The 27,329-nt window shown below is 37.2% G+C and overlaps 2 protein-coding genes across 2 annotated transcripts; both read right to left on the bottom strand.

Moving 5' to 3' along the window:
• Positions 1 to 7,643: 7,643 nt before the first annotated feature.
• Positions 7,644 to 21,418, bottom strand: LOC135689687 (vesicle transport through interaction with t-SNAREs homolog 1A). Its single transcript, XM_065207001.2, has 9 exons — positions 21,109 to 21,418; positions 18,868 to 18,926; positions 17,753 to 17,863; positions 17,319 to 17,405; positions 16,738 to 16,822; positions 16,318 to 16,388; positions 15,920 to 15,981; positions 13,526 to 13,626; positions 7,644 to 10,755 (listed from the first exon to the last, which is right to left on the bottom strand). The coding sequence occupies exons 1-8, from the start codon at positions 21,200 to 21,202 to the stop codon at positions 13,536 to 13,538; spliced, it is 660 nt and encodes a 219-aa protein (XP_065063073.1). The 5' UTR covers positions 21,203 to 21,418; the 3' UTR covers positions 7,644 to 10,755; positions 13,526 to 13,535.
• A 50-nt stretch (positions 21,419 to 21,468) lies between these two features.
• LOC148960224 (uncharacterized) lies at positions 21,469 to 24,386 on the bottom strand. The gene is made up of 3 exons (XM_089108601.1): positions 24,375 to 24,386; positions 23,439 to 23,692; positions 21,469 to 23,340 (listed from the first exon to the last, which is right to left on the bottom strand). Exons 1-3 carry the CDS (start codon positions 24,384 to 24,386, stop codon positions 22,830 to 22,832), a joined length of 777 nt encoding a protein of 258 aa, XP_088964727.1. The 3' UTR covers positions 21,469 to 22,829.
• Between the last annotated feature and the right edge of the window lie 2,943 nt (positions 24,387 to 27,329).

Genomic DNA, 27,329 nt, shown 5'->3' on the forward strand with positions numbered 1-27,329 from the left:
TCACAAAATAATCTATGGGACGAGAGAGTTCAATAGTAAAATAACCGACAAGGGTTAACGTCCTTCAAGTCGTGTGCTTTAAACCTAGCAACTGATAGGCTAGAAGACAATCTCATTCATTGTTTCAAAGAAAAGCAGCCTTGCAAAGCTGGAAGGGAGATTTTAAAAAGCCAATTGTAAATCTAAAGCGAAAAAGATGTTGACCCGTTTGAAATTGAGGAAAGCGATGTTGCAATAGCAGGGTCTGGATTTCTAATGGTTGATTCAGACCATGAAGAGGATGAAGAAATTGATATTTTACAGGAGTGCAACAAGCGTGCAAGTGTGTATTGGCCTTGGGTATATAAGCTTTGTGTTGGGAAAGTTTCATTCTCACACGGTACGAGACAATTTGACTTTGGACTGTGAAAAGCAAAGGTTTTCTCTAGCGACGCTGCCCACCCAACCCATGTCTAAGTATTTTCAGGTTTTTATTGGCATGTTAAATTTCTACTTTTTTCCTCGTGCATTAGTTAATGGCCGAATTGCTTGCGACTTTTCATGAACAAGGTGATGCTACTCGGTGGAAAAAGGCCGTTGTTTCTTCTTCTCAACCCCCTCAAAAACGGTTAGGGTTTTATTCATGGCCGTCTTTGCGATTGGTGCACCGACAGCGCAAAAATTAATGGCCCAAATGATGAGAGAATGCCACCTCCAGTCTTTTGATCGATAATGGTTAAGTACTCTTACTTACCATATAAACCGTTATTTAATGATTCCGATTTTTGTGTGGTAACCTGTAGGAATATTTTTCCCGAAAATACCAACGTGATCACTCAAGGGAATGTAGTGCTAACACAAAGCAGGTTATTTCAAAGGGTATTAAAGAAGTAAAATCTGGTCACTGGACAGCGAGGATATAAAGTTCTCAAGCACATTAAACGCTATCTGGGCGGGGCAGTGGGCGGGGCAGTGGATGATGGCGCACTTGCTACAACACACACGGCTGCAAGTGTGTACGTAGTAGAAAACTGGGACTAAGTAGGTTTAACTTTGTATCATAGAGCAATGAAATTTTTTGAAATTTTAAGTTTTATATTTAGCACTAACTCTAGGCTTTGTCGCCACACTGTCACCGCGATGTCTGTTAAATTGAAATCAAAGGACTTGGGTCATCTTTGTGCCTGTCATAACCTTTGGCAACACTCCAGTAGAGGCTACTTTGGGTCAATGTGAACTTAGTTTTCAACAGGAGACAAAATTCTAATGGGTGTTATGAAGCAGATTCGAATATATTCATTGTGGAGCGAATGCGAGTATAGGATAGTGTAAGTCATTCAGGCAATCTGCAGTTTGATTGCTTTGATCTTCTATAAATCTGGAACAAATAAATTAAAGAAAGTCTTTTAGAAATTAAAACCAAATTTTCTTACAAATATAAATATTTTCTTAGACGTATAAAAATTTTTTTCTTGCTTGCTACTCAAAGGTGAATAAGCAAAATAAACTTCATGGATTATGGTTCTTAAGTTACCCTTGGTGCCTGGCAAGACCAAAATATACGGCACGGCACGGAGCCGTGAGGTTGCTCCTGTTTTGAGTTGCTATAATGGCTATAAAAAACAGTTAAGATTACCAGCAGAGGTTTCAATGAGTCACTGACCTGTAATTCTAAAATCCTTAAGCCAATACTCCAAATTGAAAGATGCCGGATACCCTCTGAACTTGAAATAATATCAAAAGGACAGTGAGGAATTTGATGTTTTTCGATGACGTTAAATTATGGAGGTGTACAATTTTATGTATCCATGGAAAAGCGTTCCAAGAAGCTTGAGACGATTCAACTGATAACACTTAATATCCTTTTTAAAAGAAAGTTTTCCTGCAAATGTTTGTCTCAATTCGTTTTGCCATCAACAATGCAGGTAGCCCAGTGAGATTAAATGAGCGAGAAACTGTTCTCAGAATATCTGATATTAGATCATGGCAAGGACTGAAATTTTGATTTCATGAGCAAAGTTTCTGTTCGTAGATACAACCAAGGCCATATAGGTGTTTAGACACGAATTATTAAGAACTCAATCAGGGATGCCGTCCAAAGAAGTTGGGGGGGGGGGCTGTGCTGTAGGTGTTTTCTAAAAGCCACACCCATGGCCACACCTAATATCCTTGCATTTATGTAAGATTGTCTATTGTGTTTGTGAAATCATTCAAACTATTCACCGACACAAGAAAACTAATTTGATGGAAAATCTTTAATTGGTTGCCAACACAGAATTTGTCTATCCAAACATGCGCTCGCGCTGAAAAATCTAAGAATTTTTGTAAGGGAGGCTTCGCTTGCGAGCCCCCACCCCTCTTCACGGCACCCCTGAGCTCAATCTCTCTGGAAAGCATAATAAATTTTTTTATAGTATCTTTAAGTAGAAGCTTGAAGAAGAACGAGTGTTGAAGCTCGAAGCAGAGGTGGCGCCAGAAGTCTTCCGACAGAGGGGTTGGAGCTTCCGACAGGGGGGCAAAAATGCCTAAAATAAGCAGTTTTCGTATGATATTTTGTCAAATTTGCTCTGACAATAACATAGAATTTCCTCCGATGGGGGGGGGGCTAGATGCTCCCGACGAAAGGGCTATAGCTTTCACTAGCCCTTCCCTGGGCGCCACCGCTGGCTCGAAAGAGAACGAGATAATAAAACGCAAAGAAAACTATTTACCTGCCTTGTACTAGCAAAGGAGTTGTTTATTATACTGTCACCAAAATGACATTGAAAACAACCTACATACATTATATAAACAACCTATATGTATAAATACATATATACAAACGGGGCTAGGCCCCCCTTGTTATTGCCAAAAAGCAGCAATTCCTTCTTTTCTATTGTTTCTTGCAACAACTTACTCAAAAGCTCCGCTTGTTATTTGATAGGACACAATCCCGGGAGACCAGTGTCTGAAAAAGTAGATATTTTACAAACGTAGGGTTGTTAAGGCATATGCAAAATAGTATTATGTAATATGTATCACAGTACTAAAAGATATTATGAAGCTTAAGAATTCATAAATTCTAATGAAATATATCATCACGTAAGAAATGCGTAAATCCCAAACTGATTTCTATCGTTTCACTGTGATTTCATAAAGATTAGGATTTTGACATACAAGAAGCGAAGATAGTTTTGATGGCGGCTGACAAATAGGGCGATATATTGTTATCAAATGTTCACTAGTTTCCGAATCAAGGCAGTAGAAACGAAGATACTGCAATTGTTTATATCAAATATGAATATGAAAATGCCCTTTCATTCATCAGAAAACATCCCGTTATTTGTAGCCTAAGAGTTAATCAAGTTGGTCCCCTTTTCCATGGTATCTACACTCGTGTTTCCATGACAATAGTTGCTAAGCACCGGTCTACTCGACACATTTCATCAAAGCTCCTGCAATAAATTTCTGCGGCAGATCAAAGAGGAAATTAGGATCGCTTTTCTTAAAGACTGTTTTCAAAATATAATTCATTCGATTCTCTTGTCTGCATTTACAACTTGTTCTCTTTTCCAACCATATATTTTGATTTCGGGCTCTGTGATCGGCTCTGTAATCGTAAAAAAGGTAATCCTCGCTTATTTTGAACCATTTTTCTTTTCATGGTTCAAAGTTTGATTGATTTCTATTTTGACAAATCATCATGTAATAAAAAGTAAGCTGATTCAAGAGAATTTCAATGCCAGGGTCCATTTTCGACAGCAGGTTGGTCATTGGGCAGTCTCTGGTTTGCGGTATTAACTGGGCTTGCCGTTTGAAAGAAATTTCGTGTCAATCATCCAGTTTTTTATTAAGAGTCTGAAATGGTAGCGCTTATTCAAAACTGACAGTAATTCTAAAGTTTTTTTAGTTTTGAATTGGAAAACAGTATTGATATATGCTTTTCCTTATTTGACTCAGGTTGTTCTTAGCATTTCCTTATCAACTGTGAGATGCTAGTCTCGTTTATGGTCTCGTTTCTGGGCGAAGAGGAGGCTAAACTCTTGCAATAATATTGTTGTCTAATTGAAATTACAAATGCGCGAAAGGACCTAAAATTTCTTCACATTTTGTCTCTTTGTCTTCTGGGCCCTTATGTGTCCTACGCCTTTGATGTTACCCTCGTTCTATATCGAAAGTTTTCATGTAGACATCAAACATAATGTGGAGCTCAATGGATAAAACTAATGATACGATTCATGATTTAAAAGCTGATTAGGTGAAAAGTTACAGCAAACTTGACTCTTGCCCAGTGTTTGTTTTACTTTTCAACGTATTTGTATGAGAGGATCAAAATTATCCAGCCAAGTAAAGATCTAGACTTTGCTGACATTGTACATCCAAAACAAGTATCATCATCATAACGCATTCTTCTAGGCTCAGGTGCGAGGATGGCTCAGTTGCTAGAGGCGCTGACTACAGACCCAAGGGTCCGTGGTTCGAGTCCCTGGCATGACCAAACTTCCACCCAGAGTGAGAAGAGTCGCCAGCTCTCTGTTATTCCAGGCGTAGAAATGATGAGGTGTGGTCGCATCGAGAAGAAGGACCAGGATACTGCTCGATAAGCATAAGCTTTTAAGTGTCCTTAAAAACTACCTTCGGATGCTAGGTAGCAACAAAGGCAAATACAAATGCATTCTTCTACTGAAATAAAAGATGCATAAAAGTGACAAATTGTTTTCGTTTGCATCAAAACAGACATGCGATAATACACTTATGAAACTTCCACTAACTGAGACCGTGGGGCAAATCAAAAAACGAAAACCTACCGACAATTTACCCTGTCCATAAATGTTTTTCTTTTTATGGAGTTTTTCACTTTGCATGAATTGAACACAACTCTGAAGTACTGATGAAATAAAGTGGTTATGAATAACCGGGAAGCCAAAAAAATCAAATAACCGCAAAAATGGGAATAAGCACATACAAGTTTCAAGAATCAGCTAAGAATAATACAATATATCCCGAAAATATAAAGATGTTTAAGCAACATAATATATTATAATAATGACGAGCAGATATTAGAAAAAAAAATTTTCTTCAAATAAATTAGAATATGAAGTAAGAATATCATAATATGCATTCATCAATAATGTAATATGCGCAAAAAATGCAAATAACGTGAATAGGAACCCAACAATATTACAATATCATCATAAACATTGATCAAAACTAAAGCAAAAATATACTTATGCCCATCTAAACAAAATAATAAGTCATATTTTAAATAATAAAATAATAAAATAGTAAATCATATCAAAACAGATTTTGCTGAGCGTCAAGAAATTTTACATGAAGACCAGCAAGAATGCTACAATAAGAGCAAAAATTGTTTTTAAGAAAATGTACTGAAAATTTTGAAAAAGAACAAAAAAATGATTAGAACAAGAAGAGAAATTATTGTATAAGCGCCCAATAATATTTAAAAAGAAACTAAATATCACGATAAGACCCAAAGTATATTGAATAATAATGCAAATATCATAATAAATTGGATCCTAAAAACAGAATAAGAACCAAGAAACATTTCATCAGTATCCAATAGTCTTATACAAATAACGAAAAAAGTCGTATATACAGCCATGAATGTTAGAATAATATTCCCAGCGATAGAATAAGACTCCACAAATCTTACAACAGCACTCAACAATATTGAAGAAAAACGAAAAAAAATTTGAGCATCAATAAGTATTAAATGAGCACAAAAATTAATTAGACGGCAGAATCTGGAGTAGTTTTGTTAAAGTTTCTGGATTGTCTTGCTAGCGTGGCTTGCTATCTCATTCGTGCAATAGGGCCCAAGAAACATGATCGATTTTCCGAAAAGGATATCGTGATCAAGCAGGAATCTATTTAACAAAGGCAAGTCGAAGTACGACCAGGAAGAATTAAAAGGAAAACTGCCGTTTTTCTACTGATGATTTATCTGAAAATTTAAGGCCATTTTCAATAACAATAACAGTGAACGACGGTAACATTGAAGATAATCATCCGCATTTTGCAGCCGCTTCCTAAGCTACTTTAGCAATTTGTCGATCTTATCAAAGTTGAAGGTTAATCTTTGGAAGTAGTTTATCAAAAGGATACATGCCAATAGCCGGACAAAGAGGCCTTCCCCTGTTTAGATTCCATTGGAAATAAATTGCCGAGTTCCCATTCCATACCACGTGAGATTTCTTATCACCATTTGCTCGAGTCTTCTCACGTGGTTAGCCATCCGTTCTTTGTGCTGCACCACATACCGTGTATCAACTCGCATCTCACACGATCGCAAGCAATACACGATAACTCCTCGAAGACCTAAGTTGTGTTGCGTGATCTGTAATGGCCGAGGGAATTTTCCTATTCTCACTTTCTTTTAAAGGAACAAAAATTGAGCAGAGTAGGTCAACCCATTGTTTTTCTGATCTTGGCAAGGAGGTCAATCCAAAAAAACCCGGTAACATGAGCCCGATCACAACTGGCTTGATCGCAAAATGTGATTATTCTATGATTAACAATGCAAGCAGCCAGGGGCGTACCTTGATGATTTGGAGTGGGGGGGGGGGGGGGGTAGTAAACGGGTGAATTTACAGACCAAAATTAAACTCTTGTTAGTCAATTTATACACACCAATATACTATCTAATGTCAAAATATGCATCTACCGACAATCCATAACATTTACCGACCATCCGTAAAATTTACCGACCAACTTTCGAAAAGTACACCACCACCCCCCCCCCCACCACACCCCCCGGTAGGTATGCCTCTGCAAGCAGCATGTAGCTGTCCGGAATTGGTCTTAGAAAGACAAGTAAAAACACTTTTCGAAAAACAAAGATAAGAGTTCTTGCATGTCAGAAGAAACACGCCCACTTTAAAATAGTGGTGGGGGCAAGGATAAAATTCGCTCCATTTCTCATTTCAAATGGAATTGACTCTCTAGATCGTCATTTTTCATAGACACAGCATTTGCTCTTTTAGAAACTGAGCAGCAACTACTTCGGGCAAAAGAACTGACATGCTGTAAGTTTCTAGAAGACCTAGAAGTCCCCTTCCTCCAACTCCGAAAACGCTTTCCCTACATCAAGGTATCATTGGTCATGCTCATCCATTCGAACATAACAAAGGCATGGTGTAGTGTTCATCATGGTTGCGGTTCAACAAGAAATTTCTCAGACAAAACTTCGAAGATCGTTACAGACTAAACGATGGCAACATTCATTTATAAACTCTTATTTTGTCAAAATGATAATTGCATAAATTTTCTTTCCTTGGAACCCTTTAGACTACCATATAAGCTTAAAAAATTATGTACAGCTGAAGACTTCGCTTTCTTCTTGAAAAATGAGCGTGATGGATGTTCAAGTGGCATATTTTCGAGAGACGAAAGTTGTTCTGATAATGAATTGAATTCAATTGAATGGGATAGTTGGTTCTCATACTAATGTCTGTAAAAGTCATCAAAATTATCTTTCTAGAACTAATTGTAACTCAGTTCTTGATTTCAAGAAACGTTTCTGGCTTAACGGACTTTTCTGGTTGATTTTTTGGCGTAAATAAAAAACCTCGAAACATCAATAATGTTTTGCGAAATGTTTCATGAAAATAGCCACTGTACTTGTTCAATGACCAAATATTTTTAGAAAGTCTTGAAAAATATATCACATACAATGTTTTTGAAGTTTTAAAGTTGTCCCAATACTTAAACTTGGAAATCCCTGATGGAGGAGACTGGGCCTACTCTGACTAAAGTGCTACAAGGCTCTCCGTACAATCGAGATATATCAGGTTGGTTGCTTCTCTGTCGAACAATTAACTTTCAAATTATTTTCATGGCGCTCAGACCCATTTTGCTCTAATGTAAACATTTTTATTCGTGGGAAAATAAATATTCATACACTTTTCTTCCGCTTAAGTCAATTAACAAGTTCTTCATAAACTGGGATAACATCCTCTTCGCAACACCATTTTAATTTATCACTTTTGGCCTAGACGACCATGGTTTCCTATTCTGTGGATGCTTAAGATTGTCATCCATCAGTTGTGGTAACAGATGACCGAGAAATCGAACAATGACCGAGAAAACGAACAATGACCGAGAAATCGAGGGGGCGAGGGCCTTGCCCCCAAAAAACTTAAGTAGCGCAAGTAAACACATTTATTTTTTCGAAATATGGCTATAGTTATACTTATTTATTAGTGCTGCCCCCCCCCCTAAACAAAAAGTTGTATCTCGGTTTTTTATACTGAATGCAGAAAACGAGAAGAAAATTGACTTTTCTTGACCATTATATCAAGAAGCGACAGCCCGGATAAAAATTCATTCATTGGGATGTTGATAGCGAAATGTGGAAAAAGAGGGCCGACAACAAGGCTGTGTGACAACATCAAAGGCATTTAATGAAAACTTTGCATTTCAATTCAATAAAGCTACAATTACCAACCTCTTTAATACAAAAGTAGTTTGCAACTGGCTAGCCTGAGTTAACTGAAAAATGAGGAAAAACAACCCAAACTGAAAAAGCATGTACTTCCGGGGTTTTCTTTGGATATTTTTGCAACAAAGTATGTAGTATGTAGTACAAATGGCAATACCGGAGAGTTTAGAGATGAGAAACCGTTTTTGTTGTTGACCAAATGAGAGGGAGTGACACATTTTGATGAATGAGTTGCAGGAATTGCCGAAGATGCCAAGAGAGCTCGTAGAAAGATACACAAAAGAGACAGACTTGAACTGCCGTTGTAAATCAGATAAAAGAGAAGCATATTTGCTGTGTTTTCTTGTTGCATTTGTGTCAAGATCGGAGTCGAAACCAACAATCTCTATGATTTAGAGGCAATTGTTGCTAGTCTTCAAGAGAAGATCAGGGTGAAGGTTTTCTCTAACTATGATTGATAGTGAAAGGTAGCCAGGTATTTCAGCGTAGATTGTAGATTCATTGACAGCTTTTAAAAAGTCGCTACGGAGTTTGAGATAGAGCTGTGTTGGCAGGTGATTCGGCCTTATTTCAGATTTGTTTTGCAGCTTTTCTTAAGGCTCCTTCCGAACTTTGGCTTCTGCTAGTAAAAAGGTTTTGCAAATATTCAGGGACACGGCTTTTTAGGGATGTGATTGAGTTAGGGATTTAGGGACAGTAGACGATGAAGAACTGTACATTGACGCGGGTCCTCAAAGATCTGACCTTAAGCTATAGTGCAGGGCCCACGCCACTAATTTGAAAGGGGGGGGGGGGGGCAGGCTAGCAAAAGTATGGAGCCAAAGCTTCGTTAAGGTTATTTAGTATGCAATTACATCATGCTCAAATTAGAGGCTTTGGTCTATTTGTTTTTTGCGCTTTAAATTCTCTATAACTCCTTTTTAACTGAAATGTACACGTCTGCTGGTCATTTCTAGTTATAAATGGTGCGCGTGCGCATCGTACCACACCGCTGCATCCAAGTAGACACAACCTTTCACCAATCACTGATATCCCTACCAGTGATCCCGACCAATGTGACAACGCAGGCACTGATCATAAAAACACATTTGTTTTCAGTAAATTGAAAGTGCAACAACATTTAAATTCAAGATATTATAATAAATCAGTACTACATGCGGATATATCCTAATTAGAGGAGACTCGGCGAACTCCGATTTGAGTTCTTCGAGCCTTCTCGTAGCATTGAGGTCGCTGTGCACCCTCCCAAGCCCTTCCTATATATTTGCCCTATTCTCAGAAAAAATGTCTTTTCTGTAAAAAACTGACGGACTAGGGTGTGTACTGGTATGATATAGGTAAATTTGATTTATTGCTGTCAAGAGCGAGTTTGAATAGCCAATAAGAATACATTTCTAATCAAAACGTAATAAACCGTGCTCTGCACAGCGAGCCTCGATGCGGAGAGGAGGCGATGAAGACACTAGTGAGCTAATACGTATCAATTATAACCTATAAAGCTTCTAGCTTTTGCCAAAGGTTGACGCACAAGACGGTAAAGCCAGGTCAAATCCCGAATTCATTAAGCTCCACTTTTCTTTTAACAGAAAACAAGCTTAAGAATTCACATGTCAGGATATATACAAAAAATATTTTTCTGCATTCGCTTACAGAAAACAGCGGTAACGTAACAGGGTCGGGAAAAAGGGAAACCTCTAGGAAAATTCAAAAAGTCCCCAAAATCTACAGAAAAATTGTTATATTAAGGATGACGGATTGTTCATCACGCTTCACCTTATCCCTTGCTATTAAAATTACAAGAATGCATAGGTGCTACTATGAGAGCACAAAAAAAATTATTAAGGTATTCGTACGCTACAGTAGCTATGTCTTATAGAAATAAGAGATCAATCCTAAATTTGAGAAACGTGTTATGAAATAAAGGGGGAGGGGAGTCATGGCCAAGTCTAAACATTAATAAAAATAAGTTTTTTAATAAACGATGGGTTGACCTCTAATAGGTAATGTTAAAGCTAAGAACAGTTCGACTTCCGAAAGAAATCTTTATTCGAAGGTTTTTGTCGATGAAACAGGGAGATTAAAAAAAGGAGCGGGGGAGGGGGGGGCGTGGGTCACATAAAGAATCCTGAAATAAATATTAATGGGAATGTTGATGGAAGCAACCTCGAGAGTAGGCTAGCATTAGCAATGTATAAATTTAAATTCGACACTACTGGTGAAATCATAACAAAATACTCCACAAAAGTTGGTAATGCTAGGACTCGTCTTTTATACATCATATTGATACAACGTGAAATAAAGGACGGTTCTTCCCAACCAACAACCAACCCTCGAACCTGAAATTTAAAAGAATAGATTACTATTTGAATTCTGACGTGCAGATCCAGGAAAAATTAGGATTGATATTGAAGCGAGATAATACATGCTCAAAATATTCAATACTACTGTTTTCGTATGTTAAAAAAGTAGATGATAAAAGAAAATTTGATATAAATCAATAAATTGAAAAAGATAATAAATATCCGTAGTATTGAGAGAAAAACCATTTACAAACTTCTAGAAATGGAATGATAAATCTGTCTTTAAAACTGCTTCTACCATATAATATTCACTATAGAGAAATCATAAAACCGGCTCTCCACTTGATGAATTTTCTCGCAGAAGGGATTACTCCTTTAGGTGACTAAATCAAGAAACGTATAATTAGTCTACTCTCTTGATTGGATTCGTTCATGATATTTCTTTCATATCACTTTCCAAAGTTTCTATTATTTTGTTTCATATCCTTACAATTTAGGCGTTGGTGCGAATAGTTAGAATTGTTACATTGTAAAATTCAGATAAATAAAACCATTCTATCTATTCCCACATCACTGCTAGATTATGCATTTCAATTGGGCCAAATCCAACAAAGTACACATGTTGCAATTAAGATAAATCCACGTAACTCTAAACGAATCTATTCGGATGACAGTGCATGATGAAATTCAGCTTTAAATTATGCACGGATAAAATAGCGTATGATATCCTTCGTATCTGCTTACGTATTAATGGTCTTATATTTATCAAGATTGAATGAAGATAACTGTTTACCGGTCTGCTATGTAGTATAAACAAAAAATTATTCAATGCCGTAAAAGCAGAGCGGCGGTGGTGGGTAAGAAGAGGGTGGGTAAGAAGAGGGTGGGTAAGAAGAGGGTGGGTAAGAAGAGGGTGGGTAAGAACAGGGTGGGTAAGAACAGGGTGGGTAAGAAGAGGGTGGGTAAGAAGAGGGTGGGTAAGAACAGGGTGGGTAAAACAGGATGGGTAAGAACAGGGTGGGTAAGAACTATGTTAATCTACATCCATCCCTCAAATTTAGATAAACTCCATGAAGCCTGCGCCAGGATTGTGCAACCACTGCAACTGGAGAGTCAAGCTATATCCGAAATCAGAGGCAAAAGTCCAATGGCTACAACGTTATCAGAGGCAAAAGTAAGTGTTTTCTTTGCCTTATGCTGATGTTTATATCTAGGAGGGCATTTAATAAGCTGGTGATGCAATTACCAGGAACCATAGAGCGCTGTAAGGAGTGGGGGCGGTGTAAATTTTGTTAATGAAGCAAAATTAAGTCCTAAACTTCCACCTCTTCGGCAATTCAGGCTACTAGAACCATTGAAAGGGAGTTAGACATTGAAAGGGGGATGTATGTCAAAATCACGCAAAAAGCTCTTGCCTACAAGGACATCAGGAGTTGGGATGACTTAAAGAAGCCGATGTGTCGTTAAACACAAAGAGGTCTGCACTCCTTCTAGTTTAGACAACAGCAATCTCTTCTAGTTGGAGATTCAGAAAGTGGACAGAAATATGTCCTTGATTCCTAACAGCCTTGGCGGGAATAATCGAAATGCTAGCCCTATTTTTGCTCATCCTACTTTTATAGAGCCTATTTTTGCTCATCCTATTTTTGCTCATACTATATTTGAACACGAGAGCCATGGAAAAATGGAGCTGTGCTAGTGCCCAGAGCTCTATTCTAATCTAAGAAATCCTCGTATCGTACTGTACATGTATATATTTTGATGCTCTGTTCAACTCTGAGTGAGACGAGCGTACTTAGCATTGTTCGTTCACTCGAGAAACAGCATTGACTTGGCGACGAGGACAAATCAAGCACTTTTGGATTCCTTCGTGGCATTATCTCTAACCTCTTCATATTCATTTTATTCAAGTCGAGGTTTCATAAAATCCAAATTAAAAAACAACCACGATGAATATTTTTTTAACATAAACACGATGAACATAAAAATTCCCTTCATCATAGGGTCCGGCGAAAGTTAGAAAAAGAGGGCGGGTTTCCAAGGGAAATTGGCTCATAAAAATATTTTGCACAAAAATTATTTTCTTTTGTAAAAAAGTAGGGAGCCATGGTCACTCTATTCCTCGACCGATAATGCAGGTTTAGTGGTTAGGGTCGTGGACTACAGGTCCAAAATACAAGTATAGCTTCTCTGTATTCCAGAACCTACTTTAGGAAGCTGGGAAGTAACAAATATAAATTGCAGATTACGAACATCGCTAAAGTAATGATTAAAGCTTGAAATACACGATCAGTTTCTATCAGTTTTTAACTGACAGTTTTCGGTTTTCAGTCAAAAACCTATTGTGTATTTAACAAGAACTGACAAAAAATGATGCATTATTGACCGTCAGTTTTTGACTGAAGAAGTTGAACACGTCCAACTTTGTCAGTTTTAAGTTTTAAGTATTGTTTATAGAGCAGCGTTGATTTGAAAATGTGGAAAGATACAAACTCAGATGAATTTATATATGCGTGGAAGTAAGAAAAATCATTATGAAATGTAGCGTCAGACTCAAAAGTGGTTTCGAAATGCGAATAGCTTGAAAACGATCTCTTTTTTCTTTTTTCGGTATTTTCGCTTTTTCTTTACAACCAAAGCTGCAGCAAAAAGAACTGATGTTCGTTCAAGATCAAGCTCCATACCAAAAAAACTGAAGAAAACTGATCATGTATGGAGGACATCAGTTTTTGAAAAACTGAAAACTGTCAGTCAAAAAACTAATAAAAACTGATAGTGTATTTCAGGCTTAAGAATGGCACGATACCTTCATCTGTTTACTTCTTGGCAACACTGTAAATCACCAAGCCGATAACTGCCAGAATCGTTAAGCAGACAAGAGCCAGAATTATCCTGTTTTGGATTATCCTGAAAAAAAACGATTAAGGTTTCATTGATAGGGCTTATAAACAGAATAGTGCGGATATAGGCATTTCATAAAAGAAACTCGTTTTTAGCTCAGCACTGGAACCTATTTACAGTAAAATATATTAGAAACATAGTTTTATCTATGACCATGACAACAAACCAAAACTCAGATTTTGAGATAGTTGGAGGGTCATGGTAGAAGATGGTACCTGATGATAATATTAGAAACAGTTTGTTTATACTTATAGGCAAGATACTTGCTCTTGAACAAGAAATAATATGCAAAAATAGTATATCAATACACAATGCCACAGAAATACTGTCAATGTCACTAAAAATATTGAATCCAGAAGCATTCAGTCATTAACCTCGTTCTCAGGCACTCATTTGATTGGGCAGTACCGTACCGTTTTCTTTGCTTCCATATCTTCCTTGTTTATATCAAAATTATTTGTTTTTTACCCTGCAACTTGTGAAACCTCTTTTAATTCATATATCCATTAAATGCAAAACAAAATCCCATGTACAATCATTGCATTGTAGTACAACTATTCAGACATAAGAATTTCATACAGACAAAACCTATTGCTGCTACAAAAATACCAGTTGTAACTAAAGTTCTTCTGTTCTATGAACTGCGTCATCAAGACAAATGCTTTGCAAATTCCAATCTTTTACGAAATTTATACGCACAAAGAATACATTTCCCATAAAGATTTGAACCTTTATCGAACGGTAAACTGACAGTGGTGTTGCAAATCAAATTTTCCCTGGAGAAGGTCTGGTTCAGCCAGTATATACAAGGCACGGAACCGACACGAGCAAAAACCAAGAAAAATTTTCGACAAAACCAAGACAAAATTTTGACAAAAACCAAGACGAAATTTTAACAAAAACCAAGACGAAATTTTGACAAAAACCAAGACGAAATTTTGACAAAAACCAAGGCAAAATTTTGACAAAAACCAAGACAAAATTTTGACAAAATGTAGAATCAGCTAGAAATGGTATTACCCATGGAATGCGAGAGACCTCTGAAAATGACTCAAGTAACAGGAAGAGGAACTGGCAGGTGACTTCCAAGAATTCATTCAAATGAATAGAAATGGTTTTCTAAAACATCCTACTCATTAAAACTCTTGATCCTTTGCATTATCAATGAATAATGTCAGTGGCTGGCGAGTTTAATGCCAAACCGACATTGACCTAACGGGAAAGTGAAAACCTATGACCGAAACAAAATTTAAAATCTCCACGTATTAAGTTACATATATTTGCTAAGCCACACAGATTTGTGAGGAAATACCACTTACAATAAGGGTATGCTTTCAATATACTCGAGGCGTTTTTGTTAGGATTTACAGAAGTTTATGTCGAGGGGCGGCGATTGGGCGCGGGAGGACTCATAAAACTTTATTTATTCCGTTGAAGTTAAGTCCGTTCAACAGACGTATTCATTTTCGAGCCACGGTTATATAACGGTTGGCAATTTGAAATTTAGTCTCTCATGATCACATAGTATATCGGAGAAGATTCCATAAATATACTAAAATGCGTGCGGTACAATATGATGAATTTAAATAACGATCAATGTAAGTAAATTGTACCAGGACAAATTTTTTAAAATAATTAACGACGTTTCGAGCATAGCCCGTTATCAAGTCAAATTTTTCCTGGTAAAATTTACCTACATTGATCGTTATTTATATCGCAGAAGGTATGTGATACCTCAAAATCATTAAAGTGGGCGGACAAATGCATACAAGAGGCGCTCTTATCAAAATGTTTTTACCCCATTAAAAGGCATGTCACATAAAAAGATAGAAGTAGCATAAAGATATATTCAGATAAATCAGTAAATACAAGTCTATTTCATGGCACGAGTTACCCAAATATCGATACAAAAATGTCTAAAAGTCGTCCAGATAGAAGTTCACATTACGTGGAACTTTGGATAAAATCAAAACTGATAAGTTTACAAGCGTCTCCATAAACAAATTACGACCAAGCAAAAATGTACGAGCTAAGCTTTTTAATTAAATGTGCTTTAAAGATACGAAACTGCAGTGAAGAAGTCGTAAAGAGTAAAACATTTGGAGTTTAGCAGGGAGCTGTCTGATGTCTTAAGATCACTTGTATTAGGTAAAAGGGAAACAAAAAAGGCTTTAAGATTAATCAATGAATCAATGAATCATTACAATCAATCACTACATCACAACAGCCAATCAGTCAGTCAATCAGCCTATGAGTCAGTCAGTCGATCAATTAATCAACAACAATCAATGATAATTACCGTCGCATCATTCCTGATAGAATTCTAGAACTTTTGCCAATATTGCTGTCAGTAGTGCGTAGCTTGAATTAAAAGAAAACAAAATTGGAACTTTTCACCACAGAAAAATGTGCGTGGTTGGACCAATAATATAGGTCCAATAATACTTCAAAAGAGTAGCAATTAGGTCCAATAACTGAAAGTTTCCCACGACCCATAACACCCTCCTTGCAGCTGCACCCTTGCAAAGAAGTAATGTTTGAAATGACAAACACAATTCCATCATATAATAGCTAAACTAAATAGATAGACCTCAATGTAGATGACAATGAACTCCATGATGTAAGCTTTATCAGTTGCTTTTGAAATGTTACTAGCTCGTCTTTGCAGGATGTTCAAGAGAAAGTCAACAAACATACCCTGTCCCTGGTTCTTGTGATTGTTTCTCTGTCTCTCTCCAAATTTTGCAATATATCATTGCCAATATCCTCTAAAATGAGATTCTCTAAATGTCACAGTTATCTAAGACTAACAAAAGAAGGGCATTTTATATTCAGAGATACAGCTACAAAAGTTCCTTTCATTGGAATGGCCAGGGTTCATCAATAATAGCTTAAATAGCTTAAACATGATAACAATTCGGCTTAAATTCTGAGCCATCAAAATTAGCCATTTTCAAGTAGTTTTTGAACATAATCAATCCTCTACTATTTAATATGTGGTTAATGGCAAAGAAAACATCTTAGGTAAAAAAGAGGCGGTTATGTATATATTATGTTTAATTAGAGACGACACTAAATTCAAAAGTTGGTAAGCAGGTTCTATGAAGTACAACAAACCTGTTTCTATACACATTCTCAGGCCATCATCAAGCCTTCTACTTGACCTTTCCATCTTTTCACTGTTTTCTAGCAGTCTACTTCTCTAAAATCAAATAAATATAGCAGATTGTGAACAGCTTTGAAAAAAACAAACATTTTACAACATATTGGCTAAAAGCTTTTTCGTCTGACACTCCTTTAGGCATAAAATGTCATAATTTATGCTCTGAGGTGCGTCAGATGAAAAAACTTTTAGCCAATATGTTGTAAAATGTCTGCTTTTTTAAAAGCCTTTTTCAAGTTCTGTACCGCCAAAAGTTGTTCATAACACGTAGTATAAAATTATTATATACATTTTTCCATAACTTGTATTGCAGAAGCACTTTGGCATGCTTTTTTTTGTTTTCTGTGCTTTTTTAAACCTAAAATTTAAAATTTAAATATAAACTTGTATTATAACAATTAAACTCAATAGAAAGAAAAAATCAATTAGAATGTTAGCATGCTTAGTGGTATTGCTTAAGTTTCCCGGGAGTTCTTTGCTTTGTGCAATCAGAATAAAAATCTTTGTTTTATTTTTAACTTTAAAAATGGCCCACCTGATCTTCTGAATGAGTACCATCATCCCCTGCCAACAGTTCTGCCCTTGCAGCTTCTTGATCTGAGAAAGCTATTTTTGCTTTTCTCTGAAATAAGGAATTCACTAAAATCACTTTTTTGAAAACTTTTTTGTAATTCCTGTCAATTAGAATGCTAAGATTCGTATTTATAGTAATCTTCTAAAATCTGAAAAACTTGTGAAGATACAAGGAAGACCAAAAAAGTCTGAAAGGTTACCAAGAAATACCTAAAAAGAACTAAATATGAGCTCAAAATATTAGGAAACTTCTCCTAGATAGTTATTTCAATTGAAAATATGAACTTCTTGTTCTTTGTATACCATAAACCAGTTGCTGGAAACTTAATTTTATCTGACATGTGGCATAAAATACATTCGTCAGTGGTGCCAAATCAGAACTAAAAATAGTGTTACCAAATCCATTTCCATTCTTGAGACTTCATCCTTGTAGCTTTTCAATCTTCCACCATATTTAGCTTTGTTTTCTGAACCCATTGCCCTGACTTCCAAATCCATTTGCTCAAGCTTTAGACAAGATAAATAAAAATCACATTTAACAGGCAGTAATGTGTCTCGAAATTTTGTCAGTGCCTATGAAATCAAAATTTACTTTATAATTCTAAAAAAAACTTTATAAATCAAGTTTCCTATATTTCATACTTAAGCATCAAACTATTTTAAGACATTATTCAAATGCTGAAAACTACTTAAAACATATTTTGAGCACAGAAGAATATTGTAAAATGATTTTTCAATACTATTTTATTGTATTTCTCCTACAAGGTTGGTTTCTAGATGCTGAAAGTAAGATATATTTTTTTTAAACCATAGTCTCTTTTTTGTCTATTACTAGAACTTTGACATTAAGCTTTGATGTAGTTTATAGTTTGGGTGATTCAGTTTAATCTAGCGTTATTTGTTTCTGCACATATTACAATCAAAATTGCTATTATTGATAGACCCAACAATTGGCCTTTCCATGTGTCTCAATTTTCTCTCCTTCCAAATACTATAATAATAACATTTTCTGGCAAACTGGTTATTTCTGTTCACTGATTGGGGTTTAAAGTGACTGCATACTTAAACATACTCTTATGTATTGCACAGTTGATCTGTATGGCACCATTAGAGTAAATATAGCTCCTTTTTTGGTTGCCCTATTTCATACGGCCATAATTTGCCCTCACATTATGAGAATTGTTCCTCCTTCACCTTCATGAAAATTCTTTCTCCGGTACCTTCATGAAAATTTTTCCTAAATGCAACACAATGTTTATGAATAGCTACTAGGTTTGATAAAATAACTGATTTTGCCAACTGATTTTTCCTCCTTTAATTTGATGATCTAGCATATATTTGTAGATATATCAGGCCATACCAGGAATGAATTTGCAGGAGTACACTGAATTGCACTCTTTGGCAAATCAAGGGGTGGGTGGCATGATATATTAATTGTTATTATAAAATAATTTTACTTTTTTTTAAAAATCACATTCAATGAATGTTCTAGTTCGAAAGCAAATTCATACCAGTTCTTGAGCCTCCTCAAGCTTTTGTTCAATCTCTGAAACAACATCTTTCTTTTGGGCTGTTAAAAAAGATTGGAGAACAATGTTGACAAGTTTACAATTTACCATGTTGGCCTAGGCCCATCCAATAATAATATCATTGGCAAATCCTATCAATAAAATTATCTCTATGAACAAAGGGATATACAAAGCACAGTGCAACCAATGGATGTAAAGATTGGCAAACAGTTTTATAATTATTGTTACTGCGTAAAAAAATATTTATAATAATCGCATCTCTGTATCATTTTTAAGTACATTGTTGCCCTTACAGTTTATAGAACAGAGTTTATAGAAAAAGCAAACTAATCACCATCAATAATCATTGAGCAGCTATAGCTTCTGGGAAATTTTACCCCACTCAAAGGATTTCCCCCACAGCCAGACTGGAAAGTTTGTTCCGTGCCTGCAATAAATTGCCCACATACTCAAATTTTCCATCTGCGCACTTGTGCATATTGGCTGCACAAAGTCTCTATTTGATTGCATTTGATATTATTAATAATACAAATACAAAAAGTGTGTGATTTCAGGCACGAAGTCGCGCAGCCAGGTGCGTGAACTTGCCCGTGCAAGAAACAAAGTTTCCAGTCTGGCCCCACGACCTTCATATCAGATTCCAGCTGCACATTAAAGGTCTTGTGTAAAAAAGAAGCCATCCATGCTCGTAAAAACCTGTGTTAGCATGCCCATGTTTCTAAAATACCGATTTCAAATGGTAAATTAAGTTAAATTTTCAAACAAAGGCTTTCAGTTTAGATAAGATTTGTGCCGTATTTCTTCTGATCTATACTCCTAAATTTGGCATCTTCAGCAAGAAATGTAAATGGATCACTTAGGAACTCGCCATATTCCTGAAATGGGGCAATGATGACATTTAAGGCTATACCAATCAAGCCCATTACAATAAGCAATATATAATAAAGATTTTGTGCAAGTTGTGTGTGAGATATTGTTATCCGATCATCATTCGAAGGAGCTGCAATTTTCATTTGAAAGCCTTTGCCGACAGCCCATGCAGAAAAGCTCGCTTTCTGTACACTATTGCTTTTACGCCAGTGGTTTCAGTATCCAGTTCCTACCACCAGCTGGGTTAAACACAAACAGAGTGCAATGTAACGCTAAACAACTCTCCCCAAAAGGGCTTACGCAATATGGCATATTTGTCTGATGACGATGCCCCGTTCTGCCACAAATTATTCAATGTTGTACCATTTTCATATGAAAACTGGAAAATTTGGAAAACAACAGGTTGTGATAAAGGCATGACATTTTCAAGAGTTACACTTGGAAACAGAATAATAACACTCTGGATTCAATGAGAGGGAAATCTGCTTTAGAATTGTTCTGTTTCAAGCATTTGCACTGTAATGTTTTGTGCTGTTTTCAAATCGTACCAATTTCAAATTGTGCCATTTTCAAATCATGCTGTTTTCAAATTGTGGCATATTCAAATCATGCCATATTCAAATTGTGCCGTTTCAAAACTGTTTTCATATCCCTTTTGATGAGACACAATTGAAAGTGGGGACCAAACTATTAACATTTTTCAAGGGTTTCATGAAGACTGGCATCACGGCTGGTTGCAGGAGAGATTGCCAGGAACTGCATCTAAAATATTTTCAGCATCAAATTTAGTAAAGGTCCCTGGTCCCTGGCAATATTCACAAGCTTTCCTTTATCATTATGCCACCAGAGATATTTATTGTTAAAGTTGTGTGAAAACTGAAGAAATGACTTGAGAATGCGGGTTTTTAAGGCTCCATATACTATGTATGTAAACCTTTGTAGAAATAAGACAAAGCACCAATAGCACTCCATCACATGCCTAAAACAGTCTAGGGGTGCGAAATGCCACACTTGTGCTAATTTATTCCCAAAGGCCTTAAGAGCCTTGCTCCAAATGCACTCTAAATTGCCATACCGACTTCAAAAAGTCACGCTACACCACTAATTTCAAGTAACCCTGCCGCACAGTGTACAAAGTTATTAGAGAATATGGCAAAAATTTTACAAAATCAGAAACTTGTAAGAGAGGGTCAAATACACCTGCGACCTGCCATGGCCTCTCATTCTTTTACGATTGATTATGATTGTGGGTAGAAGATTGACCCTCTAGAATGAACTTGATTTTGTTCATTCAAACCTTTAATCAAAACAAATGAAACTGAAACTGTATTAAGATCAAGAATGATAACTTGCCTCCGGAAAGGTTGGGAACTTTTCCGATCTTCGCAGTTATATCAGCTGACAAAATGCTGAACTGCTTCTCGTAATCTCCAAATAAATCTCCCATTTCAGCAATGGTGTAGTCTCTCCTCTTTCTATAGTAGTAAAATTCCTAGTCAACTGCTCTATCCCGTCTTCAACTGGATGATAACCAAGTGTTTTGTTTGAAATAATTCGGAAGTCAAACTAACGACATTTTGAAATTTCGATTGGGTTGTCTTTGTTGCAGTTGTTGTCCACACAGTTGTTTAATACAATTGCGCTCCTTCGCACCATACTCTCAAACGGAGGAAGTCGTAAAGAAATAAAATTCGAACATACAAAATGGGATGCGATAAATAATATATAATAAATTTAATTCAGTGAAACGTTTATTCCATCTAAAATCATCATTTGCCTAAAAAGGCATTAGGATATTAGAGTGGTAACTCTTATGGCCTCTTATTTCAAGGGACCCTTACAATTGCCAATCAGAGTGGTGAATGGTAAACAATTGAATGCAGAGACGCTGGGAGACTTGTATGGTAGGTAGGGGCAAGCACCATGAACAAGCGCATAACAATAGCAAAATGAATAAAATCGCTTAATATTTGTTCCAGGTTACCAAACGAAAACCGTTAGCAAATAAGAGTAAGATGGTCCTCAGAATATTTTACCAATTATCAATCATAAGACTGAAGGTGGCGTTCTCTCATCATTTGGACCATTTATTTTTGGGCTGTCGGTGCGCCAATCGCAAAGACGGCCATAAATATAAAACCCAGCCGTTTTTGAGGGGGTTGAGAAGAAGAACAATGGCCTTCTTCCGCCACGGGCAAAGCTCCCCCAACCCCCCCAAAGAAACGCAACCAAAATAAGCAAAGAAAAGGCCTGGGAGAGAATACCACCTTACAGTAACACCTAAGTATTGTTACAGCTCTCAATTTCTCATAGACATCCTGAACATAACATGAAGTGGAACAATCATTTTACTAGTTAAGAATAAAAATTGACAAAAAAAAAACCCACCAGTGAATTCAGCAAGATGAGAAGAAATACAGTACCACGATCTTCGATCTTTGAGTCTTATTCTGAAAATGCATCTGCTTGGAAACTTGTCGATAACACCAAGGTTCTTGTCATTCAAAATTGAATGCCTCCACACACGGAGGACAGTTGCCAATAGCACCAAGGATCTTGTGCTCCATAACCAAGTGCCTCCACACACAGAGGTCACTGGAAAAAACAACACCGAGGGTACATTTCCCCTCAAAACCAAGTGCCTCCACACACAGAGGACACCGAAGAAGAACACCAAGCTACCGTGTGAACAATGTCTCAGTTTTTTTTAAGTAGTTCATGCCCCAAATCGACTATGGCGCAGCCGAGCAAGTGCACGAAGGGCCAACTGAAAAAAAGATATAATCACGTAACGTTAAAAATGGGGAAACGTTATACCAAAAGTCAAATTATAAAAAGAAAATAAAAGTCAAAAATGGTTATCCATAAGCAAACAAGGATAAACCCAAAAATCCATAAACATAACGATTGGGCTTCAACTACACTGTAGCCGAGATACATTATAGCGTAAAAATTTAAGTATAAGATTAATAAATCATCGCGCATGCATTCATCTGAATCTTTTCTTCAAGAACAATGACCGGGTTCCAAAATGAAAAATATTTTCATATTTGAAATCGAAAGATAATCACAATTTAGAAACATTTAGAAGTACTAAGGCATTTAGAAGCTAAAACAAGTCTTTGGTGAGGAATACGAATATAAACCTTGTATGCTTCACTAGACCAACGTCCCATAGCTTTTATCAAAAGTTCCGGGAAGCCAAGGGCTGCAGCAGTGGTCGCCGCCCCTACTCTAAAGCTATGAAGGGTAAAATGTCCAGGTATTCCAGCGGCTAATAAGGTCGATTGTAACATGTTACACAACCTAGCCTTTGTTAATGGTTTAGAATCTTTACAAATAAACAATGGACCTGGCGAAGAACCCCTTAACCATAAATATTCAATTAATGCCGAAACTGGGCAGATTAACGAATCTTGCCTGGCTAATATCAATGTACATCCTCTACCAAAATAATCAGTTTTTGAATATCTTAACTTGATAAAGACCGCATCTGGGTGGGATTGGTTACTAACAGAGACATCTGACACTGCCAGATAAGTATTGCCAACACACTTGTCCGGAGTAACAATAACCTCCGCAGCTCTGAGAAAACCAAAAAAGGCTGTGCAACAAACAGCCCAAACATGACATCGTTGACAATTTCTAGGTTTAGGTGACCTAAAATAGAATGAAGAATCAACGGAGTTATTGGAAGTTTAGGGGGAGATTTCTGTGATTTAATCCTCCTTAAACCTTTCACGAAAAGCGGAATTCGAAGACACCCAATTAGCGGGTCACTAAGGCCATAATGTATATGCAATGAACGAATCGTAGAGGTTTGGCAAGATTCACTTAAGCTTCCAATAAAACGCAGAACTGTCAACTCAGTGGCCGGGAGAGGGGAACCATTAGCGTGTAACAAACCATTTTTTTCGCAAAAATCAACAAATCGTTTCTGAACCGAAGAATAAGGCTAGAGTTACACTATACCGGATTGCTATCGGAGCGGAGCAGAGCGGAGTAACTTTTACTCCGGAGTGTTATTTAGGGTAGCAGTTATACTACGACGCTCCGCTCGCTCATGAGCCTGCATTCCTTTGCATTTCTGGTACACAAAATCCACCAGATAAAATTTTTTGATGATATTTTTGAATTTATGTGCTGTTGCGAATTCGTTTTCAATAGCTATGCATAAAATAACGAAAACAACCATGAAACTGAGAGATAAATGAGGGGGTTCTTAGGACGGATAGCGAGATTGTGTTGGCCCAAGGGCCACTTCATTAAAATTTGGGAAGAGATGAAATCCAAATACAAAAATGTTTTGATGATTTCGATTTTGCATTATCCAACAGCAACAAAATCTCAGAAAGCGCCATTGTTCACTATCGATCGAATTGCGTCATGCAGAAAACAATAAGAAAATCGGATTGGTGTGGCGTAGTGTAACTCAAACCCCTATCCTATATGAAAGTTACTCCGCTCCGATAGCAATCCGGTATAGTGTAACTGGCACCAAGTCTTCATAGCATTGTTTGACAATGCATTCTTTAGAAGTTTTTGCCACGATCGGTCCAAAAAGGAAAGACCAAACGGTTCAACACTGCCTTGGGGACTTGAAGAGATTTCAGACTCGCCTCGGGTGCCATTGCGAAGAAACAATGATACAGAAGCGCCGAAGGCGCTAGACAGTGGCGGCCTGGCAGGGGGGGGGGGGGCCGGGGCCCCCCCAGCTGACATTTTTGTAGGGGCGCCAAAGCTTGCATAGGGCGCCGAAAACTCAAAAAAATACGACCGACTTGTCTGGTTATTAGGTCTCCAGGAGGCCAGCAAAGACAAAAAAGACGCCATAAAATGCAAAACTTTATTGGGGCGCACGCCCCCATACCCCCTAGAACATTCTTACTTCAAGAGCACGTCTTTGTGCCCCTTCAGTACTGTGTTATCCAGACAAAACATTTGTACTGTTCCCAGGGGCGAAAAAATTAATCAATTTTTAGAGGATTGTCAGGAAAACTTACATAGTTAAATTATTTCGTGTGGAGAACACAGCACTCATAGTGCACACAGACTGTGTTTAGGGTGTCGGGGACAGTCTGTTTTTAAGGTGTCCGGACTCATGCCCCCCTTTCAGGGAAAATTTTGATTTTCGATGAGTCTCTTTGGCTCTGCTGGCCTTCAGAAACCTGCTTATGTGGGGGTCAGTAGATTTTGTCTCATTGCTTCATTTTTCATGAAAGGAACAATTTATCTCGACGATACAAAGATTGGATGGATTCTTTTCCTTATTAAAAAGTAATGAAATCCATTTTCGACTGGAATTAATCAAACGTGCTAAAAGGATGCCTTAAAAATAGCAAAATTTTTAAACGATTTCAAGAAAATGACTGCAAGAAATATTTTGAAATGTATTTTAAGCCAATCTAAAGGGCGTGGTCGCAAAAATTTTCTGCTCGCTCCGCTCGCAAGAAAGCCTCTTTTATTCAGAGTTATACCAAGGGTCTCCGACAGCCTCTCGCCGGGCCTTCCCAATTTTGGTTTTTTAATCAAATAAAGCTATTAATTTGAGCCCCCCCCCCACTTTGAATTTCTTGGCACTGCCCCTGTACTGCCAATATTCTCAGGAAAAAGACAATAGTGTTAGTTATGGAGGGCGCCATTTTGATGCTGCCCCCCCCCAGGCTAAAAAGGCCAGGCCGCCACTGGCGCTAGATGTCTAAAGCCCCGTTCAAACGCTCTCGACTTTTCACTCGACTACTCTATATTTTTGTCGAGAGTAAAAGTCGAGAGTGTTTGAACACCTTGTTGAGAGCAGTCGAGTGAAGTCGGGAGCAGTCGAGAGCAGTCGAGCGAAGTTTGAACACGTTTAAAAAAGTCGCGCGGAGTCACACAACATTCCTATTGTTCAAGGTGTTGTTCAGCGTTGTCGAGAGCGTTTGAACAACTTGCTCAACAGAGTCGAGCGTGCGCATGCGTTCTTCTGATTTTCTGATTTTCGATGAGATTATCGATGCGTTGGCAGTTGGGTATGGGAACGTTCACTTATTACCTAACTAAAGAACGTTCACACAGATTTTTACGGTCATAATGATCAATAAATGATGCAAATTAGATGATAATTTAGGGGGAAGAGGATTTTTGCAATGTTGCCTATATTTTGTTATGTAATTTGTGCATCTTCCTTTCTTGAATGATAATGCTCTTTCTAGGACCTATTTTAGTGTGCAGTATTACACACTTTGTTCAGTATTTATTTAAAAACGTACAGTATTGATTTCGAAAATGTGCAGTATTGAATTTTGGGATTTGTGAAAATGTCTTTTTGCGGCTATCCCAGATTCCTGCTTTGTTCACAAAATGTGAATTTTCCTCGTCACTTCGTTGTTCTCATATTGAACATTGAGTTCATGTATTGTTATTCTCGTATAACCATCGGAAAGACTCTCTTATCAAAACTTAAAACAAATTGAAATTAACAGAACCAAAAACAAAACATCTCCTGTAAATGTCAGCATTGCTGTAAATTTCGTAATTTGATCTTGTCGAAGATAAAACATTCAGTAATAATTTATCAGTTGCTCTGGGCATCTAGCAGAAGCTCACTTAACTTAACTAAAAGAAAGATAAAGAGTCTAATAAAACTTTTTTGTTTTACTGTCCAGACAAAACATGAGACAGTGACTCCGTTTACAAGAGATAAATGACTATGTTTCTGTTCAGGTTTTGTAGCCTCTGTTTGTTTTGTTGCTGTTTTGAAATGTTATTATCAATTGTGTATATTATCGTCTATCTGTTTGTGATCCCTCCGTCATGGTCTATACACGTGTTCAAAATTCAGGCAATTTCCTCGCTACACTTGCATGGCTAAGATAGCTGGGGTTTGCAGAGGTTTGCACTGATTTCAACAACAAAAATTCCTTTAAGAAAATATGATTACAAATGTGCAGTATTGAAAATTTCTTAAAAATGTGCAGTATTGGAAATTTGTTGAAATAGGCCCTGGCTTTTTTCTTGTCCCATCAAATATCCCTTAATAGTTAAGTCTGCTCTAGGAATGATAAAAGATAACAATTTTTAAACGTCCTGTGACAGGCTATTTAATTTTGCATTTCAACTAAGAACTCAAAGGCATCTTGATTTTGTATTTGAATCGCTAAAACTCCTACGTTTTGTACTAAAAAGAAATTTTGTCCAACTTTATTCAAAAGTCGTGTCTAGTGACAAACGGGGCATTTTATCCCCTGACTAATGACCAGCCGTACCCCCCCCCCCTCTTCTCCTTGTTTGGAACTTGGCAGAAACACCTCAAACCTGGAATTCTACAGAAAGAGCCTGGAAAATATGAAACTCCAGTGGCGGACTGGCAGGGATGCTATGTTGCGATCGCAACCCGGGCCCTCTCAACTTCATAATAACCGGGCCCTACGGAGATAAATTCGAGAAAATAACTCTGTTAATTTCAAAGATATCTATGTTCAAGAGAATACAAGTCACAAAAATGAAGATAAAATCCTTAGAAAGAAAACATTTCAGTATTGCTTACCAGGGGCGTTGTGGCTAGGCGGGACACCGGGAAATTTCTCGGTGAGCCC

Source organism: Rhopilema esculentum, chromosome 5 (assembly GCF_057945365.1).
Source record: "Rhopilema esculentum isolate cy_ngs chromosome 5, ASM5794536v1, whole genome shotgun sequence".
Taxonomy (NCBI): Eukaryota; Metazoa; Cnidaria; class Scyphozoa; order Rhizostomeae; family Rhizostomatidae; genus Rhopilema; species Rhopilema esculentum.